General features: G+C 55.2%; 1 protein-coding gene across 4 annotated transcripts in view; it reads right to left on the bottom strand.

Annotated features, from left to right (window-relative positions):
- EEF1AKMT4 (EEF1A lysine methyltransferase 4) overlaps positions 1 to 19,725 on the bottom strand; it is a 59,837-nt gene that overhangs the window by 23,312 nt on the left and 16,800 nt on the right. For 3 of the 4 annotated variants that reach the window (XM_032962140.2, XM_032962138.2, XM_032962139.2), the window contains one exon: positions 10,218 to 10,522. In XM_032962140.2, coding sequence (XP_032818031.2) covers positions 10,218 to 10,522 — 305 coding nt within the window. Of the gene's footprint in view, positions 1 to 8,888; positions 9,788 to 10,217; positions 10,523 to 19,725 lie in introns of those variants that run through there. The other variant, XM_076070255.1, reaches the window with a different exon arrangement.

Raw genomic sequence — 19,725 nt, 5'->3', positions numbered from 1 at the left:
GAGCGCGCGAATGAATGTGTGAATGAGTGAGTGGACGAATGAACTGATGGAGGAGGTGGCTAATGAGCCCCTGTCGCCTGCCGCACGCGCGCACGCAGCCAGAAAAGGTCGCGCCAGACTCGCGGGGTTGGTGGGGGTGGTGCAGCTACACGTGAGTGTGTGTGAGTGTGTGTGCGTGTGTGTACGTGTGTGTGCGTGTGTGAGTGTGTGTGTGCGTGTGGTCCGGCAAAACATCCCCCTACCTTCTCGCGGTGCCGGACGGGCAACTCTGTCGTGGACAGTGCTGTGGGGAGAGGGCCAATTTCGATTGGCCCCTCCTATCATGGCGTCTGTGACCACCACAGTGTAACGGGGGCTCTGGACGGGTGCGAGGGGCTGGTAACCCCTCCACCTTCAAAAAATTACCACGAAACCACGACTTAAATATATAACTAATAAGCTTGTGCCGGAGGCCCCGGGGGGACAGGCGTCTATGACGTCTCCTGGCCATACCCCAATTGGCGGAGCCAGGAGATTGAATCTCTACCCTCGGGGCTCCTCCAGAAACAAGGAAAAGCCACTTCGTGTGGCCACGTGGAATGTTTGAACCCTCACTGCGGAGGAGAGGCTGCCACTCCTCTGTCGGGAGCTGGACCGGTACCGCCTGGATCTTTGTGGCATTCAGGAGGTCCGGTGGACCAGTTCTGGCTCCTGCCACCATGAGGGGTGGACAGTCCTCTACTCGGAGCAGCAGACTGCCAAACAACAGGGTGTGGCTCTTCTTTTGAACAAAAGAATGAAGGGTGCGTGGGAGCGTGGCGGTGAGGTGTGGGAAGCTGTAAGCCCCAGGCTACTTTGGGCTCGCCTTCCCATCAACCGGAGGCGAGGAGTGGTGGTCGTGGTTACTTATGCCCCCACCGAAGACGAACATCCGTGGAGGGATGCAGGCAAAGCCGATGAGTCAGATGCCTTCTATGACCTCCTGTCACAGGTGCTGGCTAAAGTGGCCCCTCGGGATAGAGTCATCTTGTTGGGTGACTTCAATGCCCGAGTTGGCCATGATGCTGGCACCTGGTCTGGAGGGATTGGAGGGCATGGGCCAGATCAGCTCAATAACAACGGTATGAGGCTGCTAGATTTTTGTGCAGCCCATGGGCTTGTAATTACCAACACGCTGTTCCGGCATCGGCGGATCCACACAACATCATGGATGCATGCCGGGTCCAAGCAAGAACATCTGTTGGACTACATAGTGATGGACCAGCGGATGAGAGCCCATGTCCTTGACACCAGGACCTACCGTGGAGCTGATCTGTCCTCTGACCATCGACTAGTCATCTGTAAGATGCGCCTGCCATTCTTCCACTCCGGTGGTGGGTGTACACCCAGGACCCCATTCCAACCTAAAGTGGCCTGGTCTCAGTTATCTGATGAAAGTTGCAAGCGAGAATTTAATCATCTCGTGCGGCTGGGGTTGGCATCGTCCCCCACTCCTCCTGATGTCGAGGGTAAATGGGTGAGGTTTAGGACTGTGACTCATGCAGCTGCAATGGCTGCTTTGGGTCCACGGTCCAGACCTCCACAGAGACCCTGGCTGACAGAAGAGGTGTTCAGGATGGTTGAGAAAAAGCGACAGGCCCACTGCCATCGGCTACAGAATCCCACGTCAGAGAATTAGGAGGCTTACCGCAGCCTTCGCTCGGAGGTTAGAAGAGCCGTGAGGCGCTGCAACGATGGGTGGTGGTCGCGGGTTGCTGAGGAGATGGAGTCTGCCTCAGTGGCCCGCAATCACAAATCTCTATTTAACTCCATCAAAAAAGTAACCTGCAGCGCCACACCTATTACCATCATTAGGGGAAAAAAGTGGTGATCCAATCTCCGACCCCCAGGAACAGGTTTGCAGATTTGCTGAGCATTTCTGTGAGGTCCTGGGGGAGGGGAAATCCCTCAGCAAGAAAAACATCGTGGCACAAAGTGGGGATGACCCTGCTGAGGCTGCAGTGCCTCAAATATTGGAAGAAGTCACCCCCTGTGAGTGGCTGGCTGAGGTGCCATCTGTTGAGGAAGTACTGAGGGCGATCCGGAGTCTGAGACCAGGAAAGGCACCGGGTAGAGATGATCTCCCAAGCGAAATGCTGAGGGAGGGTGGCGTTTGTGCACAGACTGCCCTATATGACATCATAACAACAGTCTGGACCACTGGACAGGTTCCGCAGGATTCGAAGGATGCCCTGGTGGTCCCCCTCTTTAAGAAGGGGGACCGCACAGACTGCAACAACTACAGGGGCATCTCACTCCTCAGTGTGCCGGGAAAGGTCCTGGCAAGGATTATTCAACATCGCCTTGCCAGGCACGCTGACGAGAGGCTTGCGGAGCCTCAATGCGGTTTCAGGAAAGGGCGGTCCTGCACAGATGTCATATTTTATGTCCGTCTGCTACGGCAGAGGTGTAGGGAATTCCAACAAGACCTACATCTCTGCTTTATTGACCTGGTCAAGGCCTATGATACCATCAGTAGGCCTGGGCTCTGGGTTGTTCTTCGTGCTTTTGGAGTCCCTGACCCTCTGCTCACGATCATTAAGGACCTTCATGATGGTGAGCGGGCCCAGGTAAAACTACGTGGCCGGGAGTCAGAGCCATTCCCTGTACACCTTGGGGTGCGACAGGGATGTCCTCTGGCTCCCACATTATTTAACATCTATTTTGACCACGTAACCTTCAATAGCTGTACCGGGGAAATCTCCATTTGGTACAGATATAATGGGAGGCTGATCGATGCCCGGGTGCGGTCAAGGGATAGCTCCCTATTGCTCAACCACGTTATGTATGCCGATGATTTGGTAATAGCTGCTCATTCAGAGGAGGAGTTGGAGATGCTGCTGCTGAGACTGGAGCGTGCCACTAAGAGATGGGGCCTTACCATCAGCCCCACCAAAACTAAGCATCTGCCTGGGTATTTTGTACCATCGGACACTCCAACCCCACAACTCCCAATCGGTGATGGGGCAGTTGTGGAGAGAGTGGAGAGTTTCCCATACCTGGGTCGTGTGCTTATGACTGGCTCCAGTTTAACAGCAGATTATTTGGTAATACAGTGAGGGAAAAAAATATTTGATCCCTTGCTGATTTTGTACGTTTGCCCACTGACAAAGAAATGATCAGTCTATAATTTTAATGGTAGGTTTATTTGAACAGTGAGAGACAGAATAACAACAAAAAATCCAGAAAAACACATGTAAAAAATGTTATGAATTGATTTTCATTTTAATGAGGGAAATAAGTATTTGATCCCTCAATGTTTCCACCTCCATGTTTGACGGTGGGGATGATGTTCTTTGGGTCATAGGCAGCATTCCTCCTCCTCCAAACACGGCGAGTGTGGCCGAAACGTCGTGAGAATTTTATTGTGTTATTTTACTTTATTAATGTATTATTTTATTCTCATTCTACGTGACTTTACCGAAAGAACCAAAGAAGGTGGGGATGGTGTTCTTGGTGTCATAGGCAGCATTCCTCCTCCAAACACGGCGAGTTGAGTTGATGCCAATGAGCTCCATTTTGGTCTCATCTGACCACAACACTTTCACCCAGTTGTCCTCTGAATCATTCAGATGTTCATTGGCAAACTTCAGACGGGCATGTATATGTGCTTTCTTGAGTAGGGGGACCTTGCGGGCGCTGCAGGATTTCAGTCGTTCACGGCGTAGTGTGTTACCAATTCTTTTCTTGGTGACTATGGTCCCAGCTGCCTTGAGATCACTGACACAATCCTCCCGTGTAGTTCTGGGCTGATTCCTCACCGTTCTCATGATCATTGCAACTCCACGAGGTGAGATCTTGCATGGAGCCCTAGGCCGAGGGAGATTGACAGTTCTTTAGTGTTTCTTCCATTTGCGAATAATGGCACCAACTGTTGTCACCTTCTCACCAAGCTGATAGGCAATGGTCTTGTAGCCCATTCCAGCCTTGTCTAGGTCTAGAATCTTGTCCCTGACATCCTTGGAGAGCTCTTTTGTCGTGGCCATGGTGGAGAGTTTGGAATCTGATTGATTTATTGCTTCTGTGGACAGGTGTCTTTTATACAGGTAACAAGCTGAGATTAGGAGCACTCCCATTAAGAATATGCTCCTAATCTCAGCTCGTTACCTGTATAAAAGACACCTGGGAGCCAGAAATATTTCTGATTGAGAGGGGGTCAAATACTTATTTCCCTCATTAAAATGCTAATCAATTAATAACATTTTTGACATGCGTTTTTCTGGATTTTGTTGTTGTTATTCTGTCTCTCACTGTTCAAATAAACCTACCATTAAAATTATAGACTAATCATATTTTTGTCAGTGGGCAAACGTACAAAATCAGCAGGGGATCAAATACTTGTTCCCTCACTGTAGCTGCTCAGTCAGAGGAGGAGTTGGAGACGCTGCTGCTGAGACTGGAGCGTGCCACTAAGAGATGGGGCCTTACCATCAGCCCCACCAAAACTAAGCACCTGCCTCGGTATTTTGTACCATCGGACACTCCACCCCCACAACTCCCAATCGGTGATGGGGCAGTTGTGGAGAGAGTGGAGAGTTTCCCATACCTGGGCAGTGTGCTTATGACCGGCTCCAGTTTAACAGCAGAGGTCTCACTCCGAATCAGTCGAGCGGCAATATCTTTTCATCGGTTGTGTAATGCGGTGTGCAAGCTACCTGATCTATCACTCCGCACGAAACTTCAGGTCTTCTCGGCCACGGTCATTCCCTCCCTTCTCTACGCTTGCGAAACGTGGACCTCCCCTAATTGAAAATCTTCGCCGGTTAGAAACATTTAGGCTGGCCTGCCTACGATCCATCCTGGGTTTAACCAGGCTGGATTGTGTGAGGAGCTCACAAATCCTTGAAAGATCTGGGCAAGGTCCCATTGGTGAGGTCCTCCGGCAGGCAAGGCTGCGTTGGCTGGGTCATGTAGCCCGCATGCCCAGCCACCGCATGCCGAAACAGCTTTTGTCGGCCGGATCGAGGGGGCTAAACGGGCGCGGCACGGGCTAGAGAAGAGATGGAGTGATGTGGTACAGGAGGACGTGGAGCTGAGTGGACTTGCCGATGACTGGTACCAGCGGTGTCAAGATCGGCCTCTGTGGAGGAGGCTCGTGAAGGACACTACTGGGCAGTTGGAGGCAGTCGCCCTCCAACAACGAAGGGCAGAGGAGCGACGCTCACAACAACGAGCGGAGTGCCGGGTGGCTAAAACACAGCAGGTTGGCACAGTAGGGGACACAGATGGTGCATCAGCCAGTCATCTCAGTCATGGCAGTCAATCGACCCGTGGCACCTGGGTCTGCCCCGTGACCTCCTGTCAGCGGGCGTTCGACACTTCACGTGGCCTCAAGGTGCACATGGCCTGGCACAAGCGTCGTGGTGACGTCACCGCCACTTAGTGGCGAATGGCGGTTGTTGTTGTTGCGTGCGTGCGCGCGCGCGTGTGTGTGCGCATGCGTGTGTGCGTGTGTGCGTGCGTGTGTGTACGCGTGTGTGTGCGTGCGCGTGTGCGTGTGTGTGTGTGCATGCGTGGCTCTGGCCACCCACCCCCTCGTGGGTGCCGTGCCGGCCTTTAAAGGTGCCCGCTAGCAGCACTTGTACCGGCAGTCTGTTGAAGGCTATACTGTATGGGGGATCTTTGCCTTTGTTTGGGGATCGGTGGTGTAGCTGTTAGCGTTGCTGCGCTACGAACCCGGCCACCCGAGTTTCAATTCCCGCTCATGGACACCAACACCAGTAACAGATTCTCTGAACCGGTCCTGGGTCCCCCCCAGGTCGACTCAGCCTCAAATGAGATCCCCCGTGCAGCCGATACGGGGGATCTTTGTCTTTTTGTGGTGGTGGTGGAGTGGTGGGCGGACTGCACTCCGAAACTTGTATAACTTGCTGACCCGCCCCTACTGGACATCTGTGATTACTCCTGCAGTATAATGAAAGATTCTGATTCTGAAGCCGGCCACCCCAATTCGATTCCGTTAACATCGGTGACGAATTTGTTTTTCGTTCACGAGGTCGCAAATACCAATCGACACGTCATGCTGGTGAGACATTCACGATGATGATGATCATGATGATGGTTATTGTAATGGTATGAGCTCTCCATGACTTGCGAAACTGTGAGTTACAATGCATCGATCTATCGAGTAACATCGACCCTGAAAGCTCACGCGTCTTAAGAATCGATGCCTCTGCATCGTGCACTTAACGAGTTCACGTGAGCACGTTGCAGCTCCTAGAGGCCGCTATCATCAATAAAGCAATAGATTCTTCAATCGAATCGTGACAATTAATCAAGTCTCCTGAACTGTTAAACTTGATTTTTTAAAATAAAGTCACGCTGTAATTATTTATATATACACTATACATCAGTGGTTTTTAACCTTTACTGCAGCCTGGTTCTCAATTATAAATATCAATAAATACATAAGGGGGTTGATGAAACAAAGTCGTTGTATTTAACACGTAGGCTTTTGCGACCAATATCATCCATAATACAGGTTTTTTTTGGGCGGTTTATAAATGTTGTGGATTTGGTCTCCAACACACCATTGTGCTGTACTAGTAACGAATTGGCACGTTCTGTTCATGTGACAAACATTACTAATTGGCTGTGTCGGGTGGTGGCGGGTTTAACGACACATATATTTACGCGATCTAACCCCAAAAAAAAACCTACATTATGAAATTAGTTGTACTTAATTTGTGTTTTCGATTAATTACCTTCTCAAAAAAGCCATGTATGTCTTGCATCTCAGGGGGTGGCGAGCACCCCAGGTTAAGAAGAACCACTGCTACACACACACAATGTAGGGCTGCTGCCAGAGGTAATGGGTCAGCGCACTGGACTTGCCATCCAGATTCGATCTCCGGGCGCGGCAGCTGACGCGGCGCTGAAAAGTTTCTCAAAACCCTTTGTCCACAGCCACACTCGCCCAGCAGACTCGGCGGGTAAATAAACCCACGGTCAGTCCATCGGCTGACTGGTCGCGTGCAGGTTGGGTAAAGTGTGGGTATAACTCCCAAGACGTCCGAGCCAAGGATGAAGAGAGAGAGAGAGAGTCGGCCACAAGACCCTGGAGAGCCGGCTTTCTCTGTGGACGCCGTTCCGCCAGCGGGGACGCGGGCACCCTGTTGAAGGGCTGCCCCTTTGGCCTGTGTTATTGATGCGATATGTAATAAGAAAAATAATGAAATAATTGTTTAATCAGCCGTTTGATGAAGGAGAAGAAGGGAGCGCTCATTTAGAATTCTCTGTGCCGGCACAGATTGGCCCGGCGCGATAGGGCTGTGACGCGCGCTGCTTGTTGTAAATAAAAGATTACAACCCGCTCTGTACCACTGTGACACACGCGCGCACACGCACGCACACACGGGCTACACACATTTACACACGCCTACACGCACGCACACACGGACTACACACATTTACATACGCGCTACACACGCCTACACACACACGCGTACACACGCCTACACACGCATGCACACACGTGCCACACACGCGTACACACGCATGCACACCCACCACCACCATCAAAGATCCCCCGTGCAGCCTTGACTGTTGGGGCAAGTACTGTTAGCTGGTAGCACCTATGAAGGCCGGCACGGTGCACGAGGGGGTGGGTGGCCAGCACCACGCCCGGCCGCCTTTGTCTCCCGAGCGGTACGATGTGTACATACCACACCCGGTACTCATTCGACGCCGAGTCGACCAAGGGGAGGGCCAGGATCAGTTCAGATAATCGTCACCGGTATTGGCCATGAGCGGGGAGTCGACCGACCGCAAAAGTCAGGGAAGGGCGACTCTGTGGTTGCCCGCAACTCACGGATCGGTCGGCGAGAGGCTAAACCCGAGCTGTGGGGGTGGTGGTGGAGGGCTTCTCGCTACGCACGGAGTACTCCCGCCGCACAGGGCACGCCAATGCGTGTGGGGGAGCGGTGGCACAGCGGTTAGCGCGCTGCGCTTACGAGCCGAGTTCGATTCCCGTTCGTGGCCACCAACATCGGTGGGGATTCTTTGAACCGGTCCTGGGACCCCGGTCCTCGTTCGGCTCAGCCTCGAACGAGCACCTAATACATCGTCAGCGGAGAGACAAAGGCGGCCGGGCGTGGTGCTGGCCACCCACACCCTCGTGTGCCTTGTGGACCGTCATTCGCATGGGAGAATCTGCTTTGTGTTTCCACTTTGAAAGAAATCTGCGTCGACGCCCTCCACTCACTCTCGTCCCCCTATTGACATCGCCCAGACCCGGGGCCGAACCCTAGCCGTGGGGATGAAGGGTGTCATGATTCTCGAGGGGGGGGGGGGGCGGGGCGGTGGGATGCTGGCAGAAACAATCAGAAAATTTATAGTGGAGAAATCCGATGAGCTATAAAGCTCTTTTTCACAGACGTTATGGGGTCAGAAGGTCACAACAACAAATGATGCAGAAGCACGATGTGAGTGCAAAGTCTAGGAGAAGTGTCAAGCAAATCAGTATTAAACTATATATATAAACAGTAGAAATAAAAGTAAACTATTTCCTTGTTTTATCCGTTAAAGGTAAAGCTCACCGACGGGAACGAGAGAGAGAGGACAGAGAGAGAGAGGAGAGAGAGGAAAGTGAAGAGAAGAGAGGAGAGAGAGAAAGAGGAGTGAGAGGAGAAAGAGGAGAAAGAGGAGAGGGACGTACTCTTTGGTTCTATTGGGTAAAGTCACGTAGGTGACAATAAAATAACAAAAAATCACGACGTTTCGGCCACAACACAAGCGGCCTTCATCAGGTGAAGGGACGAGACTGTCTGGAGGACAGCGCTGGAGTGGGACGCTCGCTGAGGACGCCCAAAGCTACGAAGCCGCCAGACGGGGAATTTGGGTCACAGCACCGGCTGCCCGCTCGGAACAAATAATAACAACAAGAGTTTAATTTGCAGCGAAGCGATTCCCAGAGTTACTCGAAATCATAACGAGAAGGGCGCCAGCAACAAAAACAACAACAGCAGCAACAACATGCTGTGCAGGCTTTGGCAGGGGTGGGTGCACACGATGGGGTTGGGGGCACTTGCCAAAGACACAAATGCACACGTGGGTGCGTGCGCGCACAAACGTGCAAGCGCGCAGGTGCACACAACAAAGGCAAAGCTCCCTGCCGTATAGCCTTTGGCGGACTGTCAGGGCAAGTGCTGTTAGCAAGCACCAATTAAGGCCGGCACGGCACACGACGGGGTGGGTGGCCAGCACCGCGCCCGGCCGCCTTTATCTTCCCAGCGTAGATACGCGCGTGCACACGCGTGCAGACGCGTGCCCAAACGTACACACCAACAGGCAGGCACACACACGCAGCAGCAGAGCCGCATGCAGTATTCATGGCGCGTCAATAATTAATAATTAACGCCACTCCCACACGCGGTCTCTCCCAGGCCTCATGGTAGGGTGAGGCGGTGGGGGGGTGAGCGAGGGTCAGGCCACAACACTGACACCGCCACCGCCACCACCACCGGCCAACAGCGTTCATTTATTCATTGGCTCCCATTCGTCGAGGCCGCGCGTGATTCCTGAGACCCCCGCCGCCGGTGGCCTCCGCGTGGAATCTCGCCGCCTCTGGGTAACACTCCGGGAAGAAGAGGAGGAGTAAGAGGGGGATGAGGACGAGGAGGTTTCTCGAGCCACGATCCAGCCTCTTCCTAAACCGCCTCTGCTCGATCTTGGGGCGGTGATGCGGTGGCCCAGCGGTTAGCGCGACGCTCGCCGCAGAGGTTCGCGGTTCCAATTCAGCAGGCCGCCCTGGTGACGCCCTCACTGTGGACTATCCATTGACATACATGCAACAAAAAAAGACAAAGATCCCCCGTATAGCCTTAACAGACTGTTGGGGCAAGCGCTGTTAGCGAGCACCTATGAAGGCCAGAACGGCGCACGAGGGGGTGGGTGGCCAAGACCACGCCCGGCCGCCTTTGTCTCCCGAGTGGCGATGTTTACACACCGCACCAGGTACTCATTTGAGGCCGAGTCGACCTTTGGGGAGGTCCAGGACCGGTGCAAATAATCGTCACTGGGTGTTGGCCGTGAGCGCGAATGGAACCCGGGTCGCCGAGTTCGTAGCGCAGCGCGATAACCGCTACACCACCGCTCCCCACACACACATACACACACATACACACACATACACACACACACATACACACACACACATACACACACACACCACGCCCACCGTTGTCGCCGCCGCCTCTCACCTCGTCGAGCACGAGGCCCACCTGCCGCCGCGCCGCCTTCGACACGCGCCAGGGGTCGCGCTCGCCGGCCAGCAGCGCGTCCAGCATGCCCTTCTCGACGACCGCGTCGAACAGCGCCGCCCGCAGGGGCAGCCTCCGCGCGTCCAGCGCCAGCCACAGCGGCCGGGGGGCCGCCGGGGGCCGCCGCGCCGCGGCCGCCGCCGCCGCCGACGCGGCCGCCAGGCACGCCGGGGAGAAGTCGGCGGCCGTCACGCAGGCGAAGCCGTCGGCCAGGAGGTCGGAGCTGAGACGGCTCGATCCACAACCTGGGGGCAAGAGAGCGAGGGGGGTGGTGGGCCGCCGCGGTAGGGGAGCGTGACTGCAGCTGTCGGCGATTGAGGCGATCGATTCGTCGTCGCTGTCGTCGTGGTCTATCCACTGCTGGATGAAGGCCTCCCAGACCTCCCCCCAAGCCGCCGGGCCAACTCTCACAATCCCCGTGATGCCACTGGGTTGAAGCAGGCCACCCACCCTTCCCCTCCCAGAGTTTAATCCAGAGAGCCACTCACCACATACTTCATACCCCCCTCCCCCCCGGGTTTCTCAACCCCCCCCCCCCCATATCCCTGTGGCAACGTGACCCCCCCTGCCCTCCTCAAAACTTCGACTTAGTTCCATCAGCCATGATGTCCACGTGGCTCTCGCATGGCCACGTGGCTAGGGATGGGACTCTTCACCCCCTTCATCGACAATCACACGAGGCAAGCTCAATAGACACACAAAGACAACGATCCCCCGTCTAGCCTGAGCAGACTTTTGGGGCAAGTGCTGTTAGCGAACAGCACCCTATGAAGGCCGGCACGGCACATGAGGGGGTGGGTGGAAAGCACCACGCCCGACCGCCTTGCTCTCCCAAGTGGCGATGTTTACTGCACACCGCACCAGGTAGTCATTTGAGGCTGAGTCGACCTAGGGGAGGCCCAGGACCGGTTCAGATAACCATCACTGGTACTGGTGTTGACCATGAACAGGAATTGAACTCGGGTCACCGGGTTCATAGCGCAATGCGCTAACCGATACACTCCCGCGTGACACGCGCGCACGTGCACACACACACACACACGTGTGGCATGTAAACAAACATGTGACGCAATAAACCAAACACAAGAAGACACGTGTGGGCGTTTACATGTAACATACATGTCTTCCTCCACGCATGGAATGCTATACACGGTATCCAGACTGTGAGCGTGGAAGCGCTGTATGTTAGCAGGCACCGATCATGTATAAACCCATTAATTGGCCGAAAACATCTTCATGTATCAAGGGACTGCAGATCTTGGGCAATTGTTGGTCGCGCCGGCAGGCTCACCGTGAGGCTGCTGCCGTCAAATCGGTCGTGTCGATCCCGAGCGATTGCGCGGGATGCAGGTTGCACGAACGATGCTGCAAATGTAAACATGTAGCCCCTACACATCACTCATAGCCTGTTGTTATTATCAAGGACACAATGGCGCAAAGGGAGGCTGTGGCTGCGTACGACGGCCTTAACAGGCTGCTAGCTAACAGCACTTGCCCCGGCAGCCTGTTAAGTGCTTTACGGAGGGGGTGGGGGGCAGACTTTTGCTTTGGTCTTTGTGGCACCTTGTCAACGGTGGTGGTTCGGTGCGCACCAAGTGTGGATTAATTAAGTCGCTTGTAAAAATAAACATAAACAAGGAACACAAAAGCGACTGGCTCCCCCACAGACTTCTCAGATCTCCGCTTAAGTGTACACACACGAACAAAGACAAAGATCCCCCGTATAGCCGTAACAAATTGTTCGGGCAAGTGCTGTTTGCGAGCACCTATGAAGGCCCACGAGGCGCAAGAGGGGGTGGGTGGCCAGCACCACGCCCGGCCGCCTTTGTCTCCCGAGTGGCGATGTTTACACACCGCACCAGGTACTCATTTGAGGCTGAGCCGACCTAGGGGGAGGCCCAGGACCGGTTCAGATCATCGCCACCGGTGTTGGCCGTGAGCGGGAATTGAATGCGGGTCGCAGGGTTCATAATGCAGCGTGCTAACCACTGCGCCACCACTCCCCACATACGCTATCACACCTACATACGTGAGGATCTTGGTCTTTGCATGTAAATATGTACATGTGAACGTACGTTTGTACGCGTGCCGGCCATCATAGGTGCTCGCTAAAAGCACTTGCCCCAACAGTCTGCTAAGGCTGTACGGGGAATCTTTGTCTTTGTATATACACATGTATAACGTGTCGGTGTGTGTGTGTGCGCGTGTGTGTCCACGTGCGTGTGTGTGTCCACGTGCGTGTGTGTGTGCGTGTGTGTCCACGTGTGTGTGTCCACGTGTGTATCCACGTGTGTGTGCATGTGTGTGTCCACGTGTGTGTGTGTCCACGTGTGTGTGTGCATGTGTGTGTGTACACGTCTGTGTGCGTGTGTTTGCCCTTCCCCCCGGTCTCCCCCCCCCGCCCCCGTGCTGTGTGGATCTCATTATCGCGCTGTCCAAACGTGCAGAGTGTCTGCACGGGTGGTACGGTGTGTGTGGGTGTGCGTGGCTTTGTGTGGGTGTGTGTGCGTGGGTGTGTGGGTGTGCGGAGGGGTGGTACGGTGTGCGTGGGTGTGTGTGGATGGGTGGTACGGCGTGCGTGGGTGTGCGTAGGTGTGTGTGAGTGTGCGTGGGTGTGTGTGGGTATTTGGAGGGGTGCTACGGTGTGCGTGGGTTTGTATGGATGTGTGTGGGTGTGTGTGGGTGAGTGGAGAGGTGGTACGGAGCGCGTGGGTGCGTGTGGGTGTGCGTGGGTTTGTGTGGGGTGTGTGTGGAGGGGTGGTACGGTGTGTTTGGGTGTGTGCGGGTGTGTGTGGGTGAGCGGTGGCGCAGCGGTTAGCGCCGCCGTGCTGCAAACCTGGCGACCCGAATTCGATTCCCGATCACGGCCAACACCGGTGGCGATTATCTGAACCGGTCCTGGGCCTCCCCTAGGTCGACTCAGCCTCAAATGAGTACTTGGTGCTGTGTAGTAAACATCGCCACTGGGGAGACAAAGGGGGCAGGGCGTGGTGCTGGCCATCCACTTCCTCGTGTACCGCGCATACAATGCTCGCTAACAGGACTTGCCCCAACGGTCTGTTAAGGCTATACGGGGGATCTTTGTCTTTGGTCCGTCGAAACGGGTGGTGGTAGCTCCTAGCGACACTGCCGAAATCGTGCGGCCACTGATGGAACCGCCCGGCAGAGACCTCAACGAGCACGTCCTGACGGGGGGGGGGGGGTCCCCTTTGTCTCAGCCTCATTCATCATTTAGACTCATCACCCTACCTAGCCAGCCACCCACTTAACCAGCCACCCCACCACCAAGCCAGCTACCCAACCACTTAGCCAGCCACCCAACCACCTAGCCAGCCACCCAAACACCAAGCCAGCCACCAACCACCTAGCCAGCCACCCAACCACCTAGCCAGCCACCCACCCACCTAGCCAGCCACCCAAACACCTAGCCAGCCACCCAACCACCTAGCCAGCCACCCAACCACCTAGCCAGCCACCCAACCACCTAGCCAGCTGCCCAACCATCTAGCCAGCCACCCAACCATCTAGCCAGCCACCCAACCACCTAGCCAGCCAGCCACCCACTCACCTAGCCAGCCACCCAACCACCTAGCCAGCCACCCAACCATCTAGCCAGTCACCCAAACACCAAGCCAGCCACCCAACCACCTAGCCAGCCACCCACCCACCTAGCCAGCCACCCAAACACCTAGCCAGCCACCCAACCACCTAGACAGCCACCCAACCACCTAGCCAGCCACCCAACCACCTAGCCAGCTGCCCAACCACCTAGCCAGCCACCCAACCACCTAGCCAGCTGCCCAACCATCTAGCCAGCCACCCAACCATCTAGCCAGCCACCCAACCACCTAGCCAGCCAGCCACCCACTCACCTAGCCAGCCACCAAACCACCTAGCCAGCCACCCAACCATCTAGCCAGCCACCCAACCACTTAGCCAGCCACCCAACCACCTAGCCAGCCACCCAACCACCTAGCCAGCTACCCAACCACCTAGCCAGCCACCCAACCACCTAGCCAGACACCCAATCACCTAGCCAGCCACCTAACCACCTAGCCAGCCACCCAACCATCTAGCCAGCCACCAAACCACCTAGCCAGCCACTCACCCTCTTAGCCAGCTACCCAACCACCTAGCCAGCCACCCAACCACCTAGCTAGCCACCCACCCACCTAACCAGCCACCCAACCACCTAGCCAGCTACCCAACCACCTAGTTAGCCACCCAACCACCGAGCCAGCCACCCAACCATCTAGCCAGCCACCCAACCACCTAGCCAGCCACCCACCTAGCCAGCCAACCACCTAGCTAGCCACCCAATCACCTAGCCAGCCACCCAACCACCTAGCCAGCCACCGAACCATCTAGCCAGCCACCTAGCCAGCCACCCAACCACCTAGCTAGCCACCCACCCACCTAACCAGCCACCCAACCACCTAGCCAGCTACCCAACCACGTAGTCAGCCACCCAACCATCTAGCCAGCCACCGAACCATCTAGCCAGCCACCCAACCACCTAGCCAGCCACCTAGCCAGCCAGCCAACCACCTAGCTAGCCACCCAATCACCTAGCCAGCCACCCAACCACCTAGCCAGCCACCGAACCATCTAGCCAGCCACCTAGCCAGCCACCCAACCACCTAGCCAGCCACCCAACCACCTAGCCAGCCACCCAACCACCTAGCCAGCCACCCAACCATTTAGCCAGCCACCCAACCACCTAGCCAGCCACCCAACCACCTAGCCAGCCACCCAACCATCTAGCCAGCCACCCAACCACCTAACCAGCCACCTAGCCAGCCACCCAACCACCTAGCCAGCCACCCAACCACCTAGCCAGCCACCCAACCACCTAGCCAGCCACCCAACCATTTAGCCAGCCACCCAACCACCTAGCCAGCTACCCAAGCACCTAGCCAGCCACTTAACCACATAGCCAGCCACCCAACCACCTAGCCAGCCACTTAACCACCTAGCCAGCTACCCAACCACCTAGCCAGCCACCCAACCACCTAGCCAGCCACCCAACCACCTAGCCAGCCACTTAACCACCTAGCCAGCTACCCAACCACCTAGCCAGCCACCCAACCACCTAGCCAGCCATTTAACCATCTAGCCAGCCACCCAACCACCTAGCCAGCCACCGAGCCAGCCACCCAACCACCTAGCTAGCCACCCAACCACCTAGCCAGCCACCCAACCACCTAGCCAGCCACCCACCCACCTAGTCAGCCACCCACCTAGCCAGCCACCCAACCACCTAGCCAACCACCCAACCACCTAGCCAGCCACTTAACCACCTAGCCAGCCACTTAACCACCTAGCCAGCCACTTAACCACCTAGCCAGCCACTTAACCACCTAGCTAGCCACCCAACCATCTAGCTAGCCACCCAACCACCTAGCCAGCCACCCAACCACCTAGCCAGCTACCCAACCACCTAGCCAGCCACCCAACCACCTAGCCAGCCACCCAGCCACCCATCCAGCCACCCAGCCACCTAACCACCCACCCAGACAAATTTCCACTCTGGGAAGAACACCTATTAACGCAGCTCTGCAAATAAAAAAAAATGTTTATTTTGACAACGCAAAAGGAAATAAATAAGCAAAGTCTCCTTTACCTATCCGTCTTTTCACGTACTAAAAAAGTATTGCTTACACAAAATATCATAAAAAATGCAAACTCCCACCCCCCCACCCACGCCTTCTCTTCTCTGGGGAACGGAGCCTGCATCTCCATGGCAACCAAACTGGCAGAGGACCCGCATGGCATGGCCTAGTTAGCAAGGGGCTCGTTAGGAGCGCCTCCCGCACCCTCTCTCCATGCACACACGCGCGCGCCATCTCCCTTTCATCTCTCTCCGTCTGCCTCTCACTTGCCACGCTCAATCTCTCTCTGCCCCCCCCCATCTCTCTCCCAATCTCCGCCAATACCCTCCCCGCGCTCCCCCTCGCCGGCAGAAGAGCACCACTGCTGGTGGTGCTCTTCGGTCGAAACGTCGTGAGAATTTTTATTGTTTTATATATATTTTATTATTTTATTGTTTCCCTTCAACGTGACTTTACCGAAAGAGCTAAGAATAAGAGCCACATAGTTCAGTGGGCCTGAGCTGGCAAAATAAATATAAATAGTTGCATCGTTTTTGGTTACACCCATCGCAGCCTCCGCTTCCTGCTTACAATCCACAGCGCTAGCCAGTCTGGCCGCAAGTTCTTGCGAACCTCCTGAATTGCTTAACCCTACCTATCCTGCCATGGCATTGCTCTATTCACTCTCTCTCTGTGTCTCTCGAGCATCCTGGCTGCGTACGGTGCGAAAGAAGTTCAACATGTGACACACGTACGTGCGTGACGGATTCATTTTGTTTTTCCGCCGTCGGGTGGTGGAGGGATCTGCTAAACGACATAAATGTGGCCAGGTCATCGCCACGAGGTTGGGATGGGGGGGGGGCGAACTTGATAAACGAAATAACGAGACTCGTATCGTTTACTCTGCCTCAATAAAACATATTTGAGTGAATCTGGTGGAGGAGGAGGAGGGGGAAGAAGGAGGAGGGGGGAGGAAAAGGAGGAAGGGGGGGAATTAACAGACGACCATGGACTGGTTGTTACCAATTCAGATGTATTAATGTATTCTTAACCGTAGAAAAATGTGGGAACCAGGTCCCAAAGGCCGTGGATTTAAAAATATATATTTTTAAAATATAACGCTGCAGACGTGCGAACAAAGAAATGGCGAGGAGTGACATGCCGACAAGGGAGACAGGAGGAGAGAAATGAGAGTGGGGAGAGAGAAGAGTGGGGAGAGAGGAGAGGCGAGAGAGTGTGGAGATGGGGGAGAGAGTGTGGAGATGGGGGAGAGAGTGGGGAGAGAGAAGAGAGGGGAGAGAGGAGAGGCGAGAGAGTGGGGAGAGAGGGGAGAGAGGGGAGAGAGTGTGGAGATGGGGGAGAGAGTGGGGAGAGAGAAGAGAGGGGGGAGAGGAGAGGCGAGAGAGTGGGGAGAGAGGGGAGAGAGCGGAGAGAGTGTGGAGATGGGGGAGAGAGTGTGGAGATGGGGGAGAGAGTGGGGAGAGAGAAGAGGGGAGAGAGGAGAGGCGAGAGAGTGGGGAAATGGGGGAGAGAGTGGGGAGAGAGGAAATATTTCATTAAAAAAGGGGGGGAGGGCACATAAAGCAAGGCATTGAAAAAAACAAAAAAATAACGAAATGATGAACGAAGCAAAGTGCCGACTACACCGAGCATCTTCTTGCTTCCTCTGATCGTAATAAAAAGAGACGGGAGAGATTGCGAAGAGAGGAGAGAGAGAGAGGGAAGAGAGGGGGTAGGGTGGGGAGAGGAGAGAGTGGGGAGAGAGGAGAGTGGGAAGAGGGGAGAGAGTGGGGAGAGGGGAGAGAGAAAATAACCCGAGTTAAACAAACACAGCCCCTACCCCTCACACCCCACAAAATATAAATAAACACCACGCCACTAACCAGCCAATCAGGATTTAGAAAACACGCAGTCGCCATGGCAACGGAGGCCGAGAAGGCAGCCTCATTAACAGCCTGCGTGGTTGCCATGGGAGACGGGTCCATGTGCTCACACCTCACCCACCCACCCGAGTGGGGGGCAGAGCGCGGGGTGGGTGGGGGGGGATCGAAGCATACAAAAGAGGGGCTGAGAGGGGGGGGGGCAGCTCGGAGAGATTCTAAATCCTCAGGCGTCTCTCGGTTTCGCAACAATGTGATGAAGTATGGTCAAACACCTCTCACGGCCTACGTGACGTGGGCAAGCCCTCATCCAGCAGTGGACTTACAAGCCCGCCAGCCCCCTCTCCATCCACCCCCCCACACCCCCCTCTCACCCCCCCCCAACCCCCACATGTACTGGTCATGCGTACATGGCAGCCCACTGGCGCGTACAGCCCCGTGTGGATTGTGGGTCCACCGCACACCACGAGGGTAAGGGATTATATTTGACCATACTTCACCAATCTGGCCAGTGCAGGCTGGCGAAGGCAGGGGAGCATAGGAGTGGTCCCGTACAACAATGGATTTTGGCAACGGACCACGAAGTAAGCCCCAACGGCGACCAATGCCACCCCGATCACTGTCCAGGCTCACCCCTTGCTTAGCTGCCGTCTGTCTGACGAGGTCACACGCACGCCAGGTGACTCGGGACAGCAGCAGCACGGCGGCGGTGGTGGTGGTGGTGGTCACGTGACGCCCGTGGGCCTCACAGCAAGCGAGATACCTGGGTTCAATCCCCGACTCGACCACAAAGTCACTTGGCAGCGTGGAGTGTGTGTGGTCTGGGACTGTTGTTGTTGTTGTTTTGCTGCCTTGCACAAGCTTGCCTTTGGAAAGGAATTGATGTACTTGAGCAATTGGTAAAAAAAAAGTTGTGCACTTAATTATTGATTTCGGTGACTTGCTTACCTTTCCTACACCTTTCACTCCTATCGATGTTGACGTTGTTTGTTGTTGTTGTTGTTGTAACTTTGTCACCCGCCCCTACTGGACATCTACAAAATAAAAAAAATATCTTAATAGCTCATCGGATTCCTCTAGGACGGAGAAAGATTCCGACTGCTGATGCTCTCCCTGCGCCCCTGCGTGGCTTTCCTCCGGATTCTCCAACTTCATGTCCCCCACGTGAAGTCAAACCACTCATCAATGGAACTGGACAACACCTCGCCACCCCCCCCCCCCCAAATGTGCACAGGACCCTCCTGAACAAGAGTCTTAAGACGCTCGAGGCTGACACCTGGTGCTGCTGCTGTTATTATGATTGTTATCTAAGTGCGAACTGAGCAGCCAAGCGGTGCATGCAAACACCTGTTGATTGGTGAACACGAGGAGACGGGACCCCAGCGGTGTGGGGGTGTGGATGTTCGGTGCACTCCGAGTGTGCGTGTGCGGTGCATGCAGTGCGTGCGTGCGTGGTTTTGTGTTGTGTACGGAGGGGCGCGGCGTGCGTGTGCGATTGATGTGCAGCGGTTATTGACGTAAACTAACACGCCTCCCCCCGAGTTCGATTCCAGCTCACGGTCAACATCACGGTCCAAGGCCTTGCTGAGGTCGACGAAACCTCACATGAGTATCTGCTGGGTGGTGAGACATGGGCCTTACCAGGCAACAAAAAAAAACGTTTCTAGCGTTTTTGTTTAAGGCGGTTGACCAGGTGTTGGCAACCCACCCCCTCGTGTGCCGTGCCGGCCTTCGTGGGTGCAAAGTAATCGCTAACGGCACTTTCCCCAGCAGTCTGTTGAAGGCTATCCGGGGGTTCTTTGTGTCTTGGTGTTCGTGACGCGCGTTGTGCGTGCCGATCGAGCCATCAAGGGCGACTGATCGCCGCGTGGCGCTTTCCTGGAGAATGTATACGAAACCTGCATCCAGGGCCCTCCAGATGAGGGGTGGGGGAGGATTTCTGGGCCCATGACAAATCCCACCGAGTAGACCACCCTC

This window comes from Petromyzon marinus, chromosome 28, assembly GCF_048934315.1.
Source record: "Petromyzon marinus isolate PM22_M1 ecotype Great Lakes invasive population chromosome 28, UKy_Petmar_22M1.pri1.0, whole genome shotgun sequence".
In the NCBI taxonomy this organism is placed as follows: Eukaryota; Metazoa; Chordata; class Hyperoartia; order Petromyzontiformes; family Petromyzontidae; genus Petromyzon; species Petromyzon marinus.
This window is presented reverse-complemented; position numbering and strand designations above follow the sequence as displayed.